The 23597-nt window shown below is 44.4% G+C and overlaps 1 protein-coding gene across 1 annotated transcript in view; it reads right to left on the minus strand.

Annotated features, from left to right (window-relative positions):
• The window catches only part of LOC138756974 (dedicator of cytokinesis protein 2-like), a 1510503-nt gene that overhangs the window by 1108849 nt on the left and 378057 nt on the right, over positions 1-23597 (minus strand). The window contains 2 exon segments of the mRNA XM_069923500.1: positions 11378-11481; positions 14734-14806. Of these exon segments, the coding sequence (XP_069779601.1) occupies positions 11378-11481; positions 14734-14806 (177 nt within the window).

Genomic DNA, 23597 nt, shown 5'->3' on the forward strand with positions numbered 1-23597 from the left:
ACTGAAGAAATAGATCTAATTCCCTCTTAAATATATTCAATGAACCTGCCTCTACTGCTCTCTGTGGCAATAAATTCCACAGATTCACCACCCTCTGGGTAAAGAAATTCCTCCTCATCTCATATATTCATCCTCTTCATATATTGCCAGAAGCTTGGGAAGTGTCTACAAGGGGCTTCTCCTTTCATACAGCCACCTATGGGGACTGGTAGATGCAGGATAAGTGTATTTTCCAGTTTCTTACATTGCCTGACTAATACACCTGCATTAATAATAAACAGTTCAAAATACTGTATTTACACTGAACAAACTTCATTTACATGAATATATAAACCTTAAAGCATTTTATTTTATCTGCAGACTCATTCTTTGAAAGCACTTAACTGTTGCTACATCTGCAGGTTCCTCCCCCTCCACGGAGCCGCCCAAAATACAAACAATAACATTGTAGATAATTAACCTCCACCCCACCCCCCAAGTTTACAGTTAAAGCCTCTGACCGGGGCAACTCTACCAAGTTGGGATAAGGAGACTGTTTACGAGAGTCACCCCACCGGCGAGGGACATCAACCAGCTCTTCAACCTGTGCTTCCACAGGTGTATCCAAGGATACACAAGTGAAGTGTTGCTTCACTTGAAGGGACTATTTGGTGCCCCAAATGGTGGCACTTCCTTCCACCTGTGCACAACTTTATTCAAACAGCTGCTACGGGAAAGCTCATCCAAGGCTCTCTGCTGGCGGAATACTCCCGCCCATCTTCACATTGAAGGGGAACTGCGGTTTCAGGCCTGGGCCCTTCACGGTCATCCCCGTTCCCCTCCTCTCTGTCTTTTTTGTTCAGGCATCTGCCCGATTTTCAGCACTCTTGAGGAAAGGCCCAGGCCTGAAACACTGGTTACCCTTTTACTTCCTCCTAATCTGCCGAGTTTCTCCAGCATGTTTGTGTATTGCAGGAAGATTCAGAATTTATTGTCATGAACAATGAAATTCATTGTGTTTTACTGTGACAACATCACAGTGCGAACATTAATATAACCACCTTACAAACATAAAATCAAAGTAAGGCAGGACCTTTGCTTCATTAATTAATCAGGAATCTCACGGCAGCGGGGGAAGAAGCTGTTCTTGTGCCGCTGAGTGCTCGTCTTCAGGCTCCAGTACCTTTAACCTGATGGTAGCAGCGTGAAGAGGGTGCGGCCTGGGTGGTGGGGATCCTTAAGTATAGAGGCTTCATTCCTCAGACACCACCTCTTGTAGATGTGTTCGATGGAGTGAAGATGGGTGCCTGTGATATTGCAGGCCAAATTAACAACCCCTCTGGAGTTCTTTTTCTTGTCTGGCACCTCCGTACCAGATAGTGATGTAACCAGCCAGAATGCTCTCCATGGCACTCCTGCTGAAGTTTTTGAAGGTAAAGACCAATTCCAGGTAGGGTGAGGGAGACATGGAGAGAGTCCATTCCTTAGTTTGAAAAGAGAGCTGAACTCATTGAAGTGGACAGGCTTACCAGGGTAGGTATGGAAGGGAATATGGCCTCAGGTGAGGGGGCAAGAACTTGGATGGAAGGGTTAAAGACAAGCATTTTGGCCTGAAACAGAGAGAGCCTTTTTTCTTTATGCCGAACCTATGGAATTCTCCACTGTAGAGGACTGTGGAAGCTCAGAAATTTAGCTCCTTCAAATTAGGGATTGAAAGAGTTATGCATATTTGAGGAATCAAGAGAGGACAGTCAAATAGCGGTAGGTCGGCCATGATCTTCAAGTCGGAGCGGGGGTGAATGCTTGGCCCTGATTCTTTGGAAAAAAACAGAGAAATGCAGGAAGAACAGATCAGGTCTCCCAAAGTTCATAGTAGGTTCAGTCCTGAGCCCTTCTTCAAGGTATACCTGAGTTCCTCCAGCATTATGGTGTTTTTACTACAATCACAGCATCTGCTGATGTATTTTTTATTCTATTTCTGAGATACCATGCCTCTCGTAGCCCTTATTAAAAGCACAACGCTGGAGAAACTCAGCAGGTCAGTGCACTCTATGTAGCAAAGATTACATAACCAACTTTTCAGACCCACAGGCAGGAGGTAATAGATGGATAAGGGAGGGAGGGCAGACCAACAAACAGGGTGGGGGGGGGATGGCTCTGTGAATGGAGAGGCAAGGGGTAGAGGGCTGGAGGAAAGAAAACAGATGGACGGGTAAGAGAGAGAGAGAGAGAGTGGGGTTAGGGAGAGATCGGTGTTGTGCCTCGACAGAAATTTAGGGGTAGCCTTGGTTTTAGCAGTGCATGAGGCCATGGATAGACCAGTCAGCGTGGTAGTGGTACATGAAATGGTTGGCCACAGGGCGAACCCAGTCACTGATGCAGACAGAACAAAGTGATCTCCCTGTCTGCGTCCAGTCTCTCTGATGTAAAGAAGGCCACATTGGAAGCATTGGATGCAGTAGATGACTCCCAAGGATACACAAGTGAAGTGTTGCTTCACTTGAAGGGACTGTTTGGTGCCCCAAATGGTGGCACTTCCTTCAGCTGCAGGGGATGGTGCCAAGAGGGCAATTAGTGGGAAGGGATGAGTGGACAAGGGAGTTACGGAGGGAGTGGTGCCTACGGAAGGCAGAGAGGGGAAGAAAGTGGAAGAGGTGCCTGGTGGTGGAATCACATTGTAGATGAGGGAATTATCGAAGATACTGTGTTGGATGTGGAGGCTGGTTGGATGGTAGGTGAGGATAAAGGGAATCTGCAGACGATTATGTTTTATTCTCGTAACCTAGCCTGTTGGCATATTAAACACCGTCACACCTGCAGGCCCTCCCTTCAATTAGCACAGGGACAATGGAGTTTGCAAACAAGATAGCACTCTCCCCTTTCTGGATCTCACAATGACACCTTGACCCAGTAATTGACGGCCAGTCTACTGGTTAAGAGTCTAGTATGAAAGCTCTTTAATTAGAACACAGGCATCATCAGATATCGGGGATGATACTATGAAGGAGAATGATGCCTATGTGCCAATTAGCCCAGTGCGAAAGGGACAAAGGGAACCGTGAGATAAAGTAGTGACACGTTGATTTACGTTTTTGCATGAGTGCAGGAACCTGAAGTAAACAAAAGATTAAAAAGGTATAAACTTTGCCGACCTATTTAATCTTTTATAAATATCTAAAGGACAGCGGGAGAGAGATGGTGGATCTACCCTCCCAGAATTCCGTGAGGTAGAGAAACCCCTCCATGAGTGCTCTGTGTGTGCTCCATGTATACAGCCACATGGAATTCTGGGAGGGCAGATCTGCGATCGCTATTCCCCACGGCCTTTATAAATTGTGCACTAATTACCACGAGGACTTTCCCCACAATGGACTTTTGTAAAATTATAAAGATTCATATAGGTCGGCACAACAACATCAGGGGCTGAACTGTGCTGTTCATAACGCTTAATTATGTTACGATTAAACATGATTTATTTTGTTTAAATACAAGATCATAATACATTGATCAAGATTTAGGGCTGGTCCACCATTGCTTGATGCGTTCTATCCAGAGGAGGATAGAATCGCCTATCCCTGAGAATACCTTGTGAGAACCGGTTAACGGTGATCCGGTTAACAGAGGTCCAGTGCAAAGGCAAATTCCGAGTTCCTTAACTGGGAAAACAAACGGCCAATTTACTGAAACGCCAGTGTAAAAAAAGGGCTTCTGTCTCCATCTCAGGAGACAAGCTTTCCACCGATATGTCCTACAAACACTCTAACTCACACAACTACCTGGACAACACCTCCTCACATCCAGTCCGCTGCAAGGATTCCATCTCCTTCTCTCAATTTCTCTGTCTCCGCCACATCTTTTCCCAAGATGAGGTCTTCCAGTCCAGAGCTCCCAAAATGCCTGCCTTCTTCCACAAATGTGGCTTCCCCTCCACCACGATCAACTCAGTCCTCACCCCCATCTTCTCCATTTCCAGCTCATCTACCCTGGCCCCCTCTGCCCCAAGTCAGAACAAACACAGAATCACCCTCATCCTCATCTACCACCCATCAGCCTCTACATCTAACATATTAGCCACCAGAATTTCTGGAACCTACTACAGGTTCCCACCACCAGATGCATTTTTCCTTCTTCCCTTCCATAGGGACCGCTCCCTCCATGATTCCCTCACGCTCTCATCCTTTCCCACCCATCCAACCCCTGGCACCTTCCACTGTGTCCGCAGGAGGTGCAATATTTGCGCCCGCACCTCCACCCTCACCACGGTCCGGGGCCCCAAACAGGTCTTTCAAGTGAAGCAACACTTCATTTGTACATCCAGTGGACTTATTTACTGCATCTGGTGCTCCCTTTGTAGCGTTCTCTACATCGGAGAGACTGGTCGCAGACTTGGAAATCACTTGACTGAGCACCTCCTCTCCATCCGCAACAACTCTGATCTTCTAGTAGCCAACCATTTCAGGTCTGTGTCACATGTCTGTCCATGGCCTTATGCAGTATCCCACCTTGACCACCCGCAGATCTGGGCACCCTCCAGCCAGATGGGATAAACATTGACTTCTTTGCTTTCTACTCAATCTGCTTGCCTTTACTTTCCCCTCCCCTCTTCCTGTCTTTCCAGTTCCCCTCCCTTCCCCCGTACCCACCCAGCCGTCCCTCCTCCCCCTCATTGTTGCTGTCCCCTTCCTCCTTTCTCCATCTACTGTCTCCTGCCTTTGCACCTCCCCCCCCCGCCCCTTCACCCCCCACTCTTCTGTCCGGGTGCCTGCCAACATTTTTCCACACCTTGATGAAGGACTCAAGACCAAAATGTTGGTTATGTATCGTTTGCTACATATAGGACACTGTTTGACCTGCTGGGCTTCTCCAGCACTTTGTGTTTTGATCAACATGTGCAAGTGGATGCTTTTGAGCCAAATCTTGTTAATTTTATATCACAAAGGACTTTATTCACTGGAGCATTGGAATATGAGGGGAGATTTGATAGAGGTATATAACATTATAAGGAGTAAAGATGGAGTAAATGCAAACAGGCTTTTTCCACTGAGTTTAGGTGAAATACAAACCAGAGGACATTGGTTACGGGTGAAATGGTAAAAGTTTAGGGGGAACATTATGGTGAACTTCTTCACCCAGAGAGTGGAGAGAGTGTGGAAAGAGTTTCCAGCTGAAGTGGTGAATGTGGACTCAGTCTTAACATTTAAGATAAAATTTGGACAGGGGCATAGACAGAAGGGGAGCAAGTCAATAGGATGGGGCAGATTAATAGGTTGACGCAGACTATAGTTCGTTTGGGCAGATCGGCTTGTTTCTGTGCTGCAGGGTACTATGGTTCTGTGCGTCTGCATCCAGAAGAGGGGACAACCCCCAGCCTGAAGGTGCAGAGGGATGCGTGCATCAGCCTCCACCCCCCCTCCCGATGAATTTACTGGGGAGCTAGCACGGACCACTGCACAGCACGTCGGAAAGCCCAGTGCCACCACTCTCGAGAATGGAATATGTGGAAATCGAAAATCAAGGCATGCAGGTTTCTGCTAGGCAAAGAGAACAAATGAGCCAAGAAGCAATTACACATTTGTACAATGTCAGTTTGGCTGCCGCTATAAAACTATGTTCAATTTTGAATTTCCCATTATGGGAAGAACATTGAATTGACAGAGAGCTTGCGGTGTTGCTTCACCACAATAATGCCATTGAAGGAAATTCATTCGGAAGCGAGACCTCAGACTGTATTCCAAGTGCAGAAGAGAGCTGAAAGGAAATGTAATGAGTTTTTTTTTACATTATGATGGGCTTTGATGGAGTGAATAGGTAAAAGATTGTCTCCCCTGGTGACAGAGCCAGTGACAAGCAACCATCAATTTAAAAATTGTCACTTGAGGGAGGCAGGTAAGAATTACTGCCACAGGAAATTATTTAGAGGTCTCATAAGGGAAAGGTATCCGAGACAGAGGGAGGAACAGACTGATGAGAGAGAATGTTCAGCTGATAGTAGAAAGAAAACAGTAAAGGCAGATGGGCCAAATGGCCTTTGCCATGGAAAATTGCTCTAGTTTTACTACACGAGCAATCCATGTACACTGATGTAGTCCTTCAAGGTCTCCAAAGAGAGTAGAGATGTAAGGTGGGATCCAGATTTTTAAAAAGAAATGGAAGCAATGGTGACCGAAGTTGATTTAAAAAAAATAAATCTTTTATTTTTTTTTGAGAAGAGTTTAAATAGTTTAAATAATGATGATAGTTTAATGAAATGGGAGTTGGGAGAGGGAACTGGGTGGGCACTAGTTTCCAGAAGTCATCAGCTACCTGTGAGTTATCTCACACCCAATATTTTGGGGGAGTTACCGCTTTGGGTTGTTTAAACAGGAGGAGGTAGTTGTGACCTCCGACCTGTTTTTTTTTCTTTTTAATTTTTGGATTAAGAAGTGAAGGTTTTTTTTATTATTATTTTTTTTAAATAAATAATTTTTTTAACTCTTTTTGTTTTCTGATTGTAATTGAGAGGGAATTAGGAGGTTTTTTTTCTCTCCTTTTTTTTCTTTTTTTTGGGGTTTTTTTTTCTCTTTTTTCTCTCTTTTTTAAGAGGATGATGTCACAGAAGATAATAAGTCAAAAATTGAGGATGTTGAATTAGATGAAGAGGAAGATGAGGGGAAAGGTGATAAGAAGAAAAAGAAGAAAACCAAGTACAAATACATTGAGGGAGAAGAGTTTAATAAAATTAAGTTAATATCGATAGAGAATTTTGAAGATGATATAAATGAAGAATATGGAGAATTTTATAAGAGTTTGAACTTTTTTTTTCTTTTTTATATAAGGGGAGGGGAAGGGAATAAAAAGTTTATCTGATTGTTTTTCTAAGGGATGTTTTTGTTCTCTCGATTAATTAAAAAGGAAACTTGGTATTAATGGAAATTCTGTATTTATGTATTATTAATTATGATGTTTTGTATAACAGATATGTGGTTGATATATGATTTTAATATTTGAACTTAGTTTTAAAATGGATTTCATTTGTTAAATACATGTATTATGTTTGATTTAAATATATGTTTAAGGGTATTATTTTAGTATTGATTTTTTTTGTTAGTAATTTTTTTTGTTGTTAAGTTTTATCCTTTTTTTGTAAGTGGGGTTTTTCTATTTTATTTACAACATTGTTAATTAATTCTTCACTCTTTGTTTTGGGGGGAGGGTTGGACTAATTTTAAATTAGACGATTAATGTTGTGTTATAATTATTGGGGGGGTTAATTTGTGTAGTTTAATGATGTAGTATTCTATTTTTATTATCTTATTTTTTATTATTTCTTTAAATGTAATTTTTATTTTATTCATGTTATAAATTTTAAATAAAGTTTAAAAAAAAGAGAGAATGTTCAGCTGATAGCAGAAAGAAAACAGTAAAGGTGGATGGGCCAAATGGCCTTTGCCATGGAAAATTGCTCTAGTTTTACTACACGAGCAATCCATGTACACTGGTGCTTTTTGGTGGCCACAGTCTCGGGCTAGAAGAGCCTGTTACCATGCTGTAAGTCTAAATTAAACAAAAATCTTTCCCCTCTCACCTTGAATCCATTCCCTCTCATTTAATCCAGGGAAAAATGCTATGCTATTTACTTTATCAGCACCCCTTGGGATTTTTCTAAACCTCAATAAGCACCCCCCCACTTCCCCATCCTTCAATGCTCTTGGGAGAAATGTCCCTGCCTGTACAGCCACTCCTTAAAATTCAAGCACTAAGGTGCCTCTTTGCTGCCTTCTTGTGCAGGAGTACTGTAGATGGACTTAAAGTGCTAGCATTACCAGATCAATCCATGCCCCATGAGTGAGCTAACCCCTGAGGCATTTTTGCCCAACATTTGTGTAAGATAACAATCTACCCTTAAAACGCATCTACCATTGTCCAACAAAACCCAGCAATTGCTGGGTCTCATCCAGCTTGGATATTTATCCACCAAATACTGGCCACTGTAATGGACGTATTGATAATATTTTAATTTAACATAGAATTATATATCTTAGATTATGTAGTGGGCTTGGTTACAGGGGTACACACACTGCAGCACATTCGACAAAAACTATAACACTAAGAGATGTGACAGATTATGTTATATTTGATTTTGTATATACATGTGTTTTATAGGAGATAAATTGTGGCAGATTGTTTTTAGTTTAGGTCACATACAGATACAAACACTACAAAACAGATCTCATTTAAAGTGCCGGAGCTCTGCTCAAGCCAAGCATTCCAGGCACCGGGTGCCTTTGCAAAAACTTTGAAGAATGCCTATAAGGACTTCACAAGTAGGTGTTAATTGGACATGCTATGGAGTAATGGATTATCATTTTGCAAAGCAACAGATGAACAAACTTGGAAGATTAGGTCTGGAGCCGCAGTCCGTCTGAATGCAGTTGGCTGTTCTGAAGGTCATGAGGTTTTCTCTGAGTGAGAGAGAGAGAGAGAGAATTCAGTTCTACAGTTCAGCAGTAGCTGGGACTGGAACAGGACAAGCTGGCAAGCTCATGGAAAACCCCATTTTGAAGCTGGGTTGTGAGTTCTTAGTTCAGCCTGGTCAAGGCCCTTGTGGCCCATACAAGAGGAAATGGCTGGCTGTATAATGTTTCACATGAAATCAGGGAAACAGAAAAAGAACTCTGTGGTGACCTGAAAGAAAGAAATTATCATCTGGAAAACTCTGATGGGGCAAGTTTCTTCGGCAAGACACTGAAGTGGCTGATCAGAAAGAATCAGTTGTGGGTGTCCAATGAATAATAAATCCCTCTCTGAAGACTGACAAGAACCTTCCTGAGCGGTTCTATCAAGAGTATCCTAGTCGGTTACATAACAGTGTGGTACGGATGCTGCAGAGAAATGGATCGAAGGACCATAAGAGCAGCAGAGAGGATCTCTGGAGTTTTTCTCGACTACCCCCCCCCCCCCCAACAAATGATGTGATCTACCAGGATCATAGTCTGAAGAAGGGGCGCAAAATCACTGAGAACCCCTTCCACCCCGCACACAGCATCTCTCCCTCAACTGCACCCGTTGGGGAAGAGATACAGGAGGATCAGAGCCAGCACCGCCAGGCTGAGGAACAGCTTCTTCCCACGGGCAGTGAGATTGGTGAACAACCAAGGGAACCGGTCACACTAACCATCCAAGACTCTCATAGTCAAGAAACAATATTTATTTATTTACATAGCTGACTGCTTGTCCTGCATGTGTGTTATGTCTGGTTGTGTGCCTATATGTTTGGTACTGAGGACCAGAGAATACTATTTCGTCAGGTTAACCTTGTACAGTCAGATGATAATAATCTTGACAAATATCTTACGCCCACCCCACACCTCCACTTTAGAATGCCATTTTAGTCAATTAACATTTTTATCTCAAATTTAATTTAACTTCTGCCACACAAGATGTTCAGAAAGGTGATCCCTTCTTTAAATTCAGAAAAGTGATCTCATATCCCTCCTGGATGCTTGATTCTGCCACCATCTTGTGCCACATGGTTCCCACCTCCATTTCCACATCTCCCAGCTTGAGCCTCACATAGATCTCAGGAACTTGTGCTGCACTGACTGTCGCCCCCTTCGCTTCTCTCTACCTTATCCTTCAGACCACCCTGATCTCCGTGCGCAGATACCAGGCAGGCCCTCGCACTCTCGCTACCACAGCTCCAGACGTCGCTCGACACGCCATGCTACAGACCTCTCCTACACTTCAACCTCCGCTGGATCTACACATTCAACCGTTGGTTCTACACTGACCTGGTGTCCACCAAGGATCGGCAGCTCCTCTCCACAGAGACTGCCGACGCTGAGTAATCTGCTGAGTTTCCCCAGAACCTTTGTGCATTGCACTACAACCACAGCCTCTGGAGACTTCCCTGTTGAACTCCCTTCTCTAAATGCTTTCTCACCCTTTACCCCACTGAGCAGTTTACTGGAAGCTGAGATATTAGATTTATTCTGCTTGCAATCCCAATTACCGTATATTTCAGTGGATAAGGGCAACCTTCAGGTAAGACAAGACCCCAATTTCAGTCTGAATTTCCTGGTTTTAACTTATATCGGTGGTCTAAGATGACCCCTAAACATACCGGTACCATATGTGTGCTGACTGAGCTGGTGTCGTGTGACTGAGCTAGTGGACATGGCTAGTAGGAGGGAGAAGCACCGTCACAAAGGGTTTCCCGATTCAGTCTGCAGTTAGCTTCTGTCTTAACCAGTTTAAATTCTTTTATTATAAAGTAATCATCGAGCCACCAGCAAAATGAAGAGAGTATGAAGCGAGTTTTAAGTTCAAAGTCATTGAAGAATAATTGGACGATTAATGCTGGAAAATCCTTTACAAAAGGCATTGCGCTGTGTGACTTTGTGATCAAAACACGGGATAAAGTGAAAGTAGAGACTTCCATAGACCTGTCGGGATCACCGATGTAGCATACACGCTACAACAAGCATGGAAGGAAGACACGCACACGAGGAGTCAAAATCGAAGACTGCTTTATTGCACCTGTGCTGACATCAGGGGCCCCACGTCATTGGAGCACCCACCTCGGGTTGGCTGCCAGAGTTCTCCGTCTTCCCGCCGCGCGGAGGCCATCTGGGATGACGGCCGGTGTCACCCCAGGTCCGCGTGGTCGTCGCGTTCATCGCCCACTTTGCGGGCCGGTTCGCGTCTCCGTGCATGGGCCGCTACAGTATCTCTAGTGCAACGGATGGGACAGAGGATGATTTACTGTGGGACACTGCGGGTGAAGCTGAAGCCGACTTCAGCGGATACAGACTGGGGCCCGAATGATGGCAATGTAAACAGTGAGACTGTGGATGTGCTTGCCAGGCTCTTTGCCTCAGACGATGAAACTAGTCATTTTTAAGGATTTTAAACCTGTGTGATGTGTTTTCTTTTTGATTTTACGATTCTTTTACTGGTTTAACTTCTTACTGGTAATGGATTTTAGTGCAAAATAAAAATTGTGTACACTACAGCAGCTTTTTTTTAATATGCAGGTAGCTGAAAAATTTGTTATGGAACCAATCAAGTGGTATTTTGAGTGGAATTTTAAGTTCACTGCTTTTGTATCTAGCCAATAGGACAACATCTTTTTTGGGGGTGTTTTTGGGGTGCTTCAAGTGTCACCTGATCCACCAAAATAGACGGTAGGTCAGAGATGAGGGGAATTTATGTCGTCAGAGGTACGTTGGCATTTGGAACCTTCACTCAAGTGATGGTGGAAGTAGTCTTCGAGTATTCCGATAAAGTGGGGGGGGGGTGCGGTGGGGGGGTTGTGAAATGTCACTGAGGAAAGAGGGTCATGATTGTATTAAATGCAGGATTTTTTTGTCGACATGCTTCTCTGTTCACATATACATGCAGTGCCAAAACAGTTTACCTTGTATAAGATCAGGTCATGTTCTCCATCTCGCAGGGTTGTTCCATCTGGTATCATGAAGTTCACATATGCCATTGCGAATATTTTCTCTCCCTTGTCTTTAGCTGTTAACACAAAGCGAATGCCACAGTCATTTCTGATTTGGCCACATGGTACAAACCCAGATTGTTCCAACTGATTCGTAGCTCTGAAAGGTGTAACGAGATTACTGTTTCTGCAATGTAATACTTTTCATGTTATTTACTATACATGAAGCTCATGAAATCAGTCAAGCCTTTGGTCACACATATGGTGCCACCCAATTACACCCTCATAACCTACCAACCCTCCACAGTTCGGAGGAAAGCAGAGTGCCCGGACGAAACCCACGCAGTCGCATTGAGAATGTACAAACTACTTACAGACAGCGACGTATTTGAACCTGAGTTGTTGGTGCTGCAATAGCTTGTGCTAACTGCTACGCTAACCGTGCCACACAATTTGATTGCGCTCTTGGTTTAAGAAGAAGGAGGTCTTTCATTTAAACCCAGAAGAACTGGTTGGTGTGGTGGTTATTACAGTGCCAGTGATCCGGGTTCAAATCCGGAACTGTCTGTAAGTACATTCTATTCGTGATTGCATGGGTTTCCTCGAGGGGGCTCAAGTTTCCTCCAACATTCCAAAGATGCATGGGTTTAGTAGGTTAATTGGCCGCTTGGGTGTATTTGGGCGGCGTGGGTTCGTGGGCCGGAAGGGCCTTGTTACCATGCTGTATCTCTAATTTGAAAAAGTAAAATTTAAAATTTAAGAATTAAATTCCATTCGGCAGCATTAGTGATGGTAGTGGGTCAGAACATGTAGGCCATTAAGTCTGTTCTGTGACCCAACACTAAGCTGAATTATACTCACCCCTAGTTCCAATTTCCAGCCTTTTCCCCATATCCATCGGTAGGTACCCTTCCTAATTAGATATTTATCAACTTCCTGTTTAAATTCTCCCAGTGATCTGGCCTCCACCGCTGTATACGGCAGTGAGTTCCACAGATCCACCACCCTTTGACTAAAGAAGTTCTTCCTTATCTCTGTTTTAAATGGATAACTTCTGATTTTAAGACTGTGACCCCACCAAGGGAACCATCTACATCCACTCTGTCAAAACCCTTCAAAATTTGAAATGCCTCCAAGAGATCTCCTCTCATTCTCCTCAACTCCAATGAATACAATCCAAGAGCTGCCAAATGCTCCTCATACATTAGCCCTTGCATTCCCGGAATCATCCTAGTAAATCTCCTTTGCACCCTCTCCAATGGCAGATGATATTCCAGTGTGCGCCAGCGTTAACCATCAGTAACGTACAAATTCAAGTGAACTAAGGGAGGGTTAACTGCGATCCAACTGTTGTTGCTCCTACGCTATCTCTCTACTTTGACAGAAATTTAAAATTGTTTTGGAATTGAGCCATGCAGCACGTAAAAAAGCCCTTCCGTCTCACAAACCCATGTTCCTTCAAGATTCAATGTTTGTTTTATTTTCAAGTAATAAATACATTGAAGATGTTTTGTCTGCCGTAAGCCCAACACCCCAATGTGTATGTTTTTGAAGGGTGGGAGAAAACCGGAGCCCCGAGAGGAAACCCTTGCAGGGATGGGGAGATCGCACAAACTCCTGCCAGACAGCCCCAGACTGGAAGCAATGTTGCTGGTACTAAATTAGTGTGTTGATCTAATCGCTTCACTAACTGTGCTGCCCTTAATAAATTAGTCCAGATGGCAAATCTGCAAAGAGCGTTGTGTTGACAAGGCTAGCGTTCAACACAAATTTCCCACAACCACATCACTGAAGCTGGGACATCTGTGCTTTGATGCCTTGCCCACTTGCTGTGTTACAGAATTTAGCTGAAATCAATGCAAAGCTGATTCATATAATGAGGAGATTTCAACATTTGTTGGTGAAGGTTTGCAGCCTGTCAGGTTGGGAAAGATACCGTCATTATAAATTCTTTAACTTTCGGACATTTTAAATATCAGGAGCACCTTTCAAGTTTATTCTCGGATTTTGTTGTCTGTTTGAAAAGGGACCAACCGAACCCAGGTCTTTAATCGGATTGTGGCAAGCCTCACTGGGAGAGGACCACTCAAGGCACAATGCATTGCAGTTGCCATGACTTCCTCCAAAGTGGTTGAATCGCAGAAATTGAAATAATTTTGCGCGGGTTGTGGTGAAATGACTGAGTTCCCATTGCCATGAAAATGAGGGGCCAGTGAATTTTTGTCTGACTGTCAGCACACTCCCAGGTAGGTGGATGGCTGGGGTGAGGGTGGGGGGTGGGGCGGGGAGCAAGGAATGGTGTGGAACTCCAGAGAGATGTGCTGGATGGTAACCTAGTGTTGACGATGAGAGTGTTTTGTACAAGATACAAGGTAAGAATCATCAATGATCAACTATCATGGCATTAAAACCAAAACACAATTTTCCAAAACTGAAAGAGATGATCAATTGAATTTTGTGCAAGATATAAAAAGTGACATTTCAGTTGTGCAGACAGGTCTTTTTGGGAGGGTCAAGGGTATTTTAAGATTAGGGTTAAGGTCATGATAGGTTCGAGAGTTTGATAGCCATTGGGGAAAATAATAACAGTTTTTGAGCCTAGAAGTGTTGGACTTCTTTCTGAAGGTAACAATGAGAAGAGGTTGTGACCAGGGTGACCAGGGTGATGGACAAGTACCAATGTTTTCCTGGGTAAAACTGCAACTGCTCAATCTGTACACATTGGAGAAACAAATAACCTTTTGATTATGGTCAATTCTCAAACTCAAGGTGGAATCAATAAACAAGGTTAGTGTGAAAAAGAAGACGTAGATAACCCTGTCACCACTCATTGCTGCCAAATAAACTGGGCCAAGTCAACCTGTGGGGTGGTAAAATATCTCTCCACAAGTTTTAGTGGTGGCCCAGTGTCCCATGAGTCACATCAATGAGACCCCCTTCCAGAGTTGAGAAGACAGATCACTTTGAGCAGTTATAATCTAAGCCCACGTTTCTCCTCACATGGAGCTGCAGTTGGCACGGGATGTCGAGGGAGATCATCTGCATGGCACGGTTAGTATAGTAGTTGGCACAATGCTTTTACAGCGCCAGTGATCAGGACCAGGGTTCAAATCCCACGCTGTTCGTAAGGAAAATGTACACTCCCTCACATGGCCTGCATGGATTTTCTCTCGGGGCTTCAGTTTCCAACCAACCTTCAAAAACGTACAGGAGTTTAATGGGGTGCATTTGGGCAGTACGGATTTTGGGCCAAAAGTGTCTGATATCGTGTTTTATGCCTACATTTAATTTTTTTTTCAAAATCTGAGAAAACATTTTTCTATACTTACAATCAAAAGATGATCTGTGCTTGAAAGTGAAGCGAAGATGTGTTCGCTGAACGTCCTCAATGGGAATGGCAACCTGGGCATGGAAAAGTAATTCATACAATAGTGAGGTAAGATGACTGGTGCGAAGTGATCTGCAGTACAATTCAGTGGGAGGGGGTTGGATGACATCTTCAATAGGTACACATCTGGGCATCATTATATCTTGTCACATGTCATGTTATGGGTTGATGCAATGGACAGCATGCAAAAGAAAGCTTTACACTGTACTTTGGACAATAAACAATTCAACTCAATAACACTTGGAGGAAAAAAACATTGACCCACATACTTCACATTAATAACACATTTTATACACACACTCAGACACACACACACTCATATGAGAACACAAGCACTGAAACTTAACCTAATTTATATGCCACATTAGATCACCCTGTCACATCCTCCTAGAATCGTAAAGCAGGGAAGCAGGCCCTTCGGCGTGCCATAGTTGACCCTATCGACACTGATCCCATTTGTCTGCATTAATTTTTTTAAATTTAGACATACAGCACAGTAACAGGCCTTTCCAGCCCCCAAGCACATGCCGCCCAATTACGCCCAACTGACCTACAATCCACGGTACGTTTTGAAAGGTGAGAGGAAACCCATGCAAACATGGGGAGAGTAACTCAAGTAACTAAACAAGTTTGTCAATGGGAAGGAATAGGTGACTGCACTTTCCAAGTAGAGTAAAGTGGGCAAGCCTACTGGCGGCCATCATGTCAAGCTTCTACAGGAGAGCATCCTGGCTGGCTGCATCATAGTGTGGTGCAGGGAAATGGATCAGGGGTCAATCCACAGAACCATGAGAGGGGCAGGATCACTGGCGTCTCCCTCCCCACCATCAACGTGATCTACCAGGACCGCTGTCTGAAGAGAGCGCGCAAAATCATCAAGGACCCCTTCCAGCCTGCACTCGGCATCTTTCAGCTGCTCCTGTTGGGGAAGAGATACAGGAGGATCAGAGCCAGCGCCACCCGGCTGAAGAACAGCTTCTTCTCACGGGCAATGAGAATGCTGAACGACCAAAGGAACCGCTCACACTGACTCTCCGAGACTCTCAAATTTATGAAACTGTAGCCGACTGCTACAAAGAAAGACACACGCACACACACACGCACGCACACACACACACACACACACACACACACACACACCCCCCCCGGCACGATTGGCGTAGCAGTTAGTGCCACGCCTTTACAGCCCCAGAGATTGGGATTGGGGTTCAAATCCTGCGCTGTCTGTAAGGGGTTTGTACATTTTCCCCGTGTATGCATGGGTTTTCCCTAAGGGCCGTAGCTGCCGCCAAGAAGAGCATTCACGGGCATTTCCCCCCCCCATGAGTTATTGTGCGCCCTCACCGCCAGCACTACCGGCATCTCCACGCACTATAAGCACGCGCATTACGTCGGAGGGAGGGGGAAGTGTGAAGGCAGCGCACAGAGGAGGTTCATGGCGGGTATGGCACCCGCTCCCCCTTCCGCCCCACTGTATGAGTTTTCAAATGTTAGTTTGTGCCCCCTCCACACCCCCCCCCCGCCCGCAGCTATCTTAATGCCCCCCCCGATTACACTTGTTCTGAAGCTGATGCTATCGGGGGCTCCAGTTTAATCCTACCCTTAAAAATGCACGAGGGTTTAATTGGGCGCCACAGACTTGTGAACTGAAATGGCTTGTTACTGTACTGCATGTATGCCTACATTTAAAAATGTAACATTCAACATGATAAAAGCTGAAACCCAATTCTACCCAAATAACCTCCCAACCCAGCATGTTTTTGAAGGATGGGGAGGGGGGGAAAAACCAAAGCACCCATGGAAAACCCACACAGTCACATGGAGAACATGCAAACTCCTCACAGAAAGCACCAGATTTGAACCTGGGGCATAGGTGCTGTAATTAGTTGAGCTAATCACTACACTAACTAAGCCATGCAAGTCACCCCCAAACATCTTCCACATTACTTCTGAGCTTGCTCCCATGAACATCAGCTCCCAATTTACTCTCCGTAATTCCTGCCTCATCCCATCATAATTATCCCTCCCCCAATTAAACATTTTCCCATTTTGTCTGCTCCCCCATCATCGGGAAAATGTAATCAGTTTCTGTCGTGTCCAATCCCTTAATAATCTTATATACTCAATCATATCTCCCCTCATCCTTCTAAATTCAAACGTATACAACCTTGCAGCATACGTCAATCCTGCCATCCCAGTAACTAATCTTGTGAACCTACGCTGCACTCCCTCAATAGTGAGAATGTCCTTCCTTAAATGAGGAGACCAGAACTGGACACAATACTCCAGGTGTGGTCTCACCAGGGCCCTGTACAACTGCAGAATGACATCTTTACTCCTATACTCTGTTCCCCTTTTTATGAAGGCCAACATGCCTTTTGCCTTTTTCACAGCTTGTTGAACCTTCAGGCTAGCTTTTAGTGACTGATGTACGAGAAGACCCGGATCACGTTGAACTTCCCCACTCCCTAACTTAACTCCATTTAAATAATAATCTGCCTTCCTGTCACTCCCACCAAAGTGGATAACCTCACATTTATCCACATTAAAACTGCATCTTCCATCACTTTAGCTAACTCTGCTTCCACTCTCTTTCTCAGGTTTAAAGTGCTCGTCTTGGACCCATTATTCTCCCCAAATTGAATTTAAATTTCAATCATTTCATGAATGTTGTCACCTTGTGACAAGGTCACTAATTAATCCTCTCTCATTCCACAGGACTTGCCTTAAATACAGCCTGTTCACTGGTTGGTGCAGAAGATTATGTCCTTAAAAACTATCCCAACAAGGCTATGAACTCAATTTAGGCCACTTTGATTTTCCCATTTTTATGCAGATTAAAATCTCCCATGATTATCTCTGCACTTTTCTGGCAAGATCCCATTAATTCTTTAACGATACTGTGACCGCCTGACTTCTTTTTGCATTATTACACAAACTGCCCATGCCTTTGCATTCTGAAACTTGTCATCATGTCCATCATACACGAGCTATCGTTAATTACCAGAGCAAAGACGAGAAACGGACTAACTTAATGGGTCAGGCAGCAACTGTGGAGGTAACAAGGTGAGCATTGTTTTGGGCCAACAGCCTGCATCGGGAGTGGGAGTTCATTAGTCAGAGGATTCAATTCAAGAGCTGACAGGTAATGTTGCAGCTGTATAAAGTCACGTCTCCAGAATGGAGGACCATCGCCTTCCCAAGATCGTATTATATGGCGAGCTCTCCACTGGCCACCGTGACAGAGGTGCACCAAAGAAAAGGTACAAGGACTGCCTAAAGAAATCTCTTGGTGCCTGCCACATTGACCACCGCCAGTGGGCTGATAACGCCTCAAACCGTGCATCTTGGCGCCTCACAGTTTGGCGGGCAGCAGCCTCCTTTGAAGAAGACCGCAGAGCCCACCTCACTGACAAAAGGCAAAGGAGGAAAAACCCAACACCCAACCCCAACCAACCAATTTTCCCTTGCAACCGCTGCAATCGTGTCTGCCTGTCCCGCATCGGACTGGTCAGCCACAAACGAGCCTGCAGCTGACGTGGACTTTTTTACCCCCTCCATAAATCTTCGTCCGCGAAGCCAAGCCAAAGAAAAGAAAAATAAAGCTCTGTTTAGACCACTTTTGGAATATTGTATTCAGTTCTGGACGCCTCATAACTGGAAGGATGTGGAAGCTTTGGAGAGGGTGCAGAAGAGATTTTCTAGTATATTGCCTGGATTGCAGAACGTGTACCATGAGACAAGATTAGCAGAGCTATGGTCTTTCCCTTTGGGGTGAAGAAGGATGAGAGGTAACTTAATAGATGTCTACAAGATTATAAGAGACATAGACGGGGCAGACACCCAGCACCCTTTTTTCTGGGGTGACAGTAGCCAATACCAGAGGACATCAGTATAAGGTGAGGGGAGGCAAGTTTAGGGGGGACGACAGAGGCAAGGTTTTTTTTCTGCAGAGTGGTGGATGCTTTGCTGGGGGTGCTGGTGGAGGCTGGTACAATAGAGACATTTAAAAAACTTAGGTAGGCACATGGATGCAAAGAGAATAGAGTGCTATGGGTGTGAGGTAGGGTAGGTTCAGATTGTTGAGTAGGTTTATATAGGTGATCAGAACGTCATGGGCCAAAGGGCCTGTCCAGTGTTGTAATGTTCTAAATTCTACACTTTATGTTCTAGTCTTGCCTATCCATGTGTCAGCCAAATATATGATAATCATTTTCCCTCTACCTCTACTGCCTGCTTAGATCATCTGATGTTGAAGCATTTTGCCATCGCAAGAATAGAGTGTTTTTTGCATACTCTCAAAGCTCTGTAATCTCCAGTTTATCCAAAACTTTGTGGTCTGGCTCCCATGCATTCCTGGGTTGTTTATCCTGTGTAAAACACAGCAAACAATGAGAAACTGGAGGAATTCAGCAGGTGTGGCAGAAAACCGTGGTGAGAGAGGGCCATTTAACGTTTTGTGTTTGTCCCATTTAGTCTCGATAGAGGTTTACTATCAGTGGCATGGATACCGTGAAGGCTCACAGCCTTTTTCCTGGTATAAGCCTGGTTTATCATATCAGCAGGCCTTCATCCAAAGGAACTGATCACACTAACCAACGACCAACGTAACTCCTCATATTAACGTTGATCAAAGGAACTGCTCACACTAACAACGTCCAGAGGAACTGCTCATACGATAAGAATTAATGAGGAAGTTGTGTTGGCTATATTGATAAAAGATCAAGGTGGATAAATCTCCAGGTCCTGAAAAAATATTCCCAAGGACCTTGAGGGAAGTTAGAGAGCAAATAGAGGGGGCGTTGACAGAAATATTTCAAATGTCACTGGCCACGGGGAAAGTGCTGGAGGGCTGGAGGGTGGCTCATGTTCTGCTGTTCAAAAAAGGATCCAAAAGTAAACCGGGTAATTATAGGCCTGTAAGTCTGATGTCAGTGGTGGGTAACTTAATGGAAACTGTTCTTATAGATGGTATATACAACTCTTTGGAAAGACAGGGATTGATCGGAGTAGTCAGCATGGCTTTGTATGTGGTAGACCATGTCTAACAAACCTTGTACAGTTTTTCGAGGAGGTAACTTAATAGGTTGATGAGGGGAAGGCGGTGGATGTTGTCTATTTAGAATTCACTAAGGCTTTTGACAAGGTTCTCCATAAGAGGTTAGTAAGGAAGGTGGAAGAATGAGGTATTAATGATGAAGTAGTGAAATGGATTCAGCAATGGTTGAATGGGAGATGCCAGAGAGTAGTGGAGGGAAATTGTTTGTCGAATTGGAGACCAGAGATGAGTGGAGTGCCTCAGGGATTGGTACTGGGCCCACTGCTGTTTGTCATATATATTAACAATCTAGATGATAGATTGGATTAGTAAATTTGCAGATGATACAAAGGTTGGTGGTGTTGTGGACAGTTAGGAAGATTATCAAAGCTTACAGGGCAATATAGGACTGTTAGAAGAGTGGGCTGGAAGATGGAGTTTAATACTGATAAATGTGAGGTGTTACATTTTGGTAGAACTAATCAAAACAGGACATACATGTTAAATGGTAGATAATTGAGGAGTGAAGTGGAACAAAGGGATTTAGGAGTCATGGTACATGATTCCCTGAAAGTTGAAACACATGTGGTAGGGTAGTGAAGAAGGCATTTAGAATGTTGGCTTTCATAAATCAAAGTATAGGACAAAGGAGTTGGGCTGTTATATGGAAATTGTATAAGGCATTGGTGAGGCCAAATTTGAAATATTTTGTGCAGTTTTGGTTGCCGAATTACAGGAAGTATTTAAACAGTATGGAGGGATGCAGAGGAGGTTTATGAGAATGTTGAAGGGGTTTCAGGGTTTGAGTTTCAGGGAAAGGCTGAGCAGGCTGGAACTTTATTCCCTGGAGCGTAGAAGGTTGAAGGGTGATTTGATTGAGGTATTTAAAATTATAAGGGGGACAAATAGAGTCAATGTGGAAAGGCTTTTTCCACTGAGATTGGGGGAGATTCAAACAAGAGGGCATGGATTGAGAGTAAAAGGGGAAAAGTTTAAGGGAAAAATAAGGGGGAATTTCTTCACGCAGAGGGTGGTGGGTATATGGAATGAACTTCCAGCAGTGATGGTAGAAGCAAGATCGATGTTAATATTCAAGGATAGGTTGTGTAGGTACATGAACGGGAGAGGTACGGAGGGTTATAGGCCAAATGTGGGTCAGTGGGACTAGGTGAGAGAAGATGCTTGGCACGGACTAGTAGGGCCAAACTGGCCTGATTCTGTGCTGTAAATGGTTATTTGATTATATGATCCAAAGGAACTGCTCACATCAACAATGTCCTTTGGAAATGGTCACTCTAACCAATGACCAAAGGAACTGCTCTCACAAACTGACTGTACAATACAAAGAGAATTTAAAGTGCACAAGGGTCCTTAAATGAGTCCCTGATTGAGTTTGTTGTTGAGGAATCTGATGGTGTAGGGGGAGCAGCTGCTAGACCTAGACCTCTTTCCTGATGGCAGCAGTGAGAACAGAGCATGTGCTGGGTGGTGTGGATCCTTGCTGATTGCTGCTGCTCTCCGACGGCAGTCTACCCTGTAGAAGTTCTTGATAGTGGGGAGGGGTTTGCCTGTGATGTCCTGGGATGTGACCACTATCTTTTGAAGGGCTTTACGCTCAGGGATATTGGTGTCTCAATACCAGACTATGATGCAGCACATGTTCCACCACACCCATCTATAGAAATTTGACCAGGGTTTCTGGTGTCTGCAAACTCTTGAGGAAGAAGAGGTGCTGGCGGGCTTTCTTCACGATGCCATTGGAGTGTTGGGTCCAGGAAAGATCCTATGAATTAGTGACTCCCAAGAACTTGCATTTGCTCATCCTCTCCACCTCTGACCCCCCAATGATCACTGGATTGTCTACCCTTGGCTTTCCCTTCCTGAAGTCAACAATCAGCTCCTTAGTGAAAACACAAAAATGCTGGAGAATCTCAGCAGGTCAAACTATGTAGTAAAGGTAAGGATACATGGTCAATGTTTTGGGCCTGAGCCCTTTATCAAGGTAGGAGAAAATGCCGGCAGGCCTCCGAACAAAAGAGTGGAGAAAGGAAGGAGGGGACAGCAGCAATGAGGGGGAGGAGGGATGGGTGGGTGAGGTGAGGGGGATGAAGAGGAAAGAGAGGAAAGGAGGAGGAGAAACAAGTAGGTTGGGTAGAATGAAAAGTCAATGTTATTGTCAACTGGCTGGAGAGTGTTCATATGGAAAATAAGGTGTTCTCCCTCCAATCTGCCGGTGGTCTGGGTGGGATAGTATACAAGGCCATGGACAGACATGTGAGTGTGAATCAGAATTGAAATGGTTATGGATAGAGAGGAGGTACTCAGCAAAGTGATCTCTCAATCTGCGAGCTCCAGATGCAATAAATGAATTCTGCGGATATACAAGTGAAGGGTTGCTTCACTTGAAGGTCTGTTTGGGGCCCCAGACCATGGTGAGGGAAGAGGTGTGGGCACAGGGGAAGGTGCCAGGGGTGCGATGGATGGGGAAGGATAAGTGCACGATGAAATCATGGAGGGAGCAGACCCAGTGGAAGGCCAAGGGGGAGGAGAGGGAAAATGTATCTTGTAGCAAGTGCCGGAAATTCTGGCAGATAATGTGTTGGATGCAGAGGCTGATGGGGTGGTAGATGAGGATGAGGGGGTTCTACGTTTGTTGCATTTGGGGGCAGATGGTGCCAGAGGAGATGAGTGGGAAGTGGAGAAGATGTGGGTAAGGGCTTAGTTGACAGTGGTGGAGAGGAAGCCACATTTGTGGAAGAAGGCAGACTTTTCAGAAGATCTGGACTGGAAAACTTAATCTGGCAGAATTTGTCCTCACCCTCAATAACTTCTCAGTGCAGTGGAGATGGAGAAATTAAGAGAAAGGGATGGAATCCTTGCAGGAGACAGGGTGTGAGGAAATATAGTCAAGTTAGATGTGGGATTGGAGAGCTTGCAGTATATGTTGGTGGAAAACGTCTTCCAAGATAGAAACAGAGAAACCCTGGAACGGAAGAGTGTTATCGGAGATGGACCAGATAAGTTTGAGATCAGGGTGGAAATTGGGCACGACGTGGGTGAAGTTGACATGCTCATCACGGGTGCATTAGGCAGCCCTGATGTAGTCGTCTATATACCAGAAGAAGAGTTGAGGGGTCTTGCCTGTGTAGGCTTGCAGCATGGATTGCTCCACAAAGCCCACAAATAGGCAGGCATAGCTGGGACCCATGCGGGTACCTATGGCTAATCGGTTAATATGGAGAAAGTGAGACGAGTTAAAGGAGAAGTTATTGAGGGTGAGGACAAGTTCTGCCAGGCGGAGGACAGTGGTGTTAGAGGGTGACGGGTCAAGTTGCTGCTCCCCTTGGGGGTTTGTTGTGGGTGGGGAGGTTGGTTCTGTTTGTTTTTGTTTGTTTTCTTTATATATATGTACTCTAAAATCATAAATAAAGTTTTCAACAAAAAAAAAGACAACACTTGGAATATTGTGCTCAGTTCTGGTTGCCTCATTGCGGGAAAGAGAGAGTACAGAGGAGGGTGTTGCTGGATTGGAGCCTGTCTTATGAAGCAAGGTTGTTTTTGGAGCAGTGATGGATGAGAGGTGACTTTAGAGATTCATAAGATAATGAGGGGCTTAAATAGGGTGGACAGCCAGCACCATTCTCCTGGAGCAACAAAAGCTAATACCAGAAGATGTCTATTTAAGGTAACTGGAGGAAAGATCAGGGAGATGTCTGATATATATATATATATATATATATATATATGTTTTTTTAACAGAAAGTAGA

Source organism: Narcine bancroftii, chromosome 3 (assembly GCF_036971445.1).
Source record: "Narcine bancroftii isolate sNarBan1 chromosome 3, sNarBan1.hap1, whole genome shotgun sequence".
NCBI lineage: Eukaryota > Metazoa > Chordata > Chondrichthyes > Torpediniformes > Narcinidae > Narcine > Narcine bancroftii.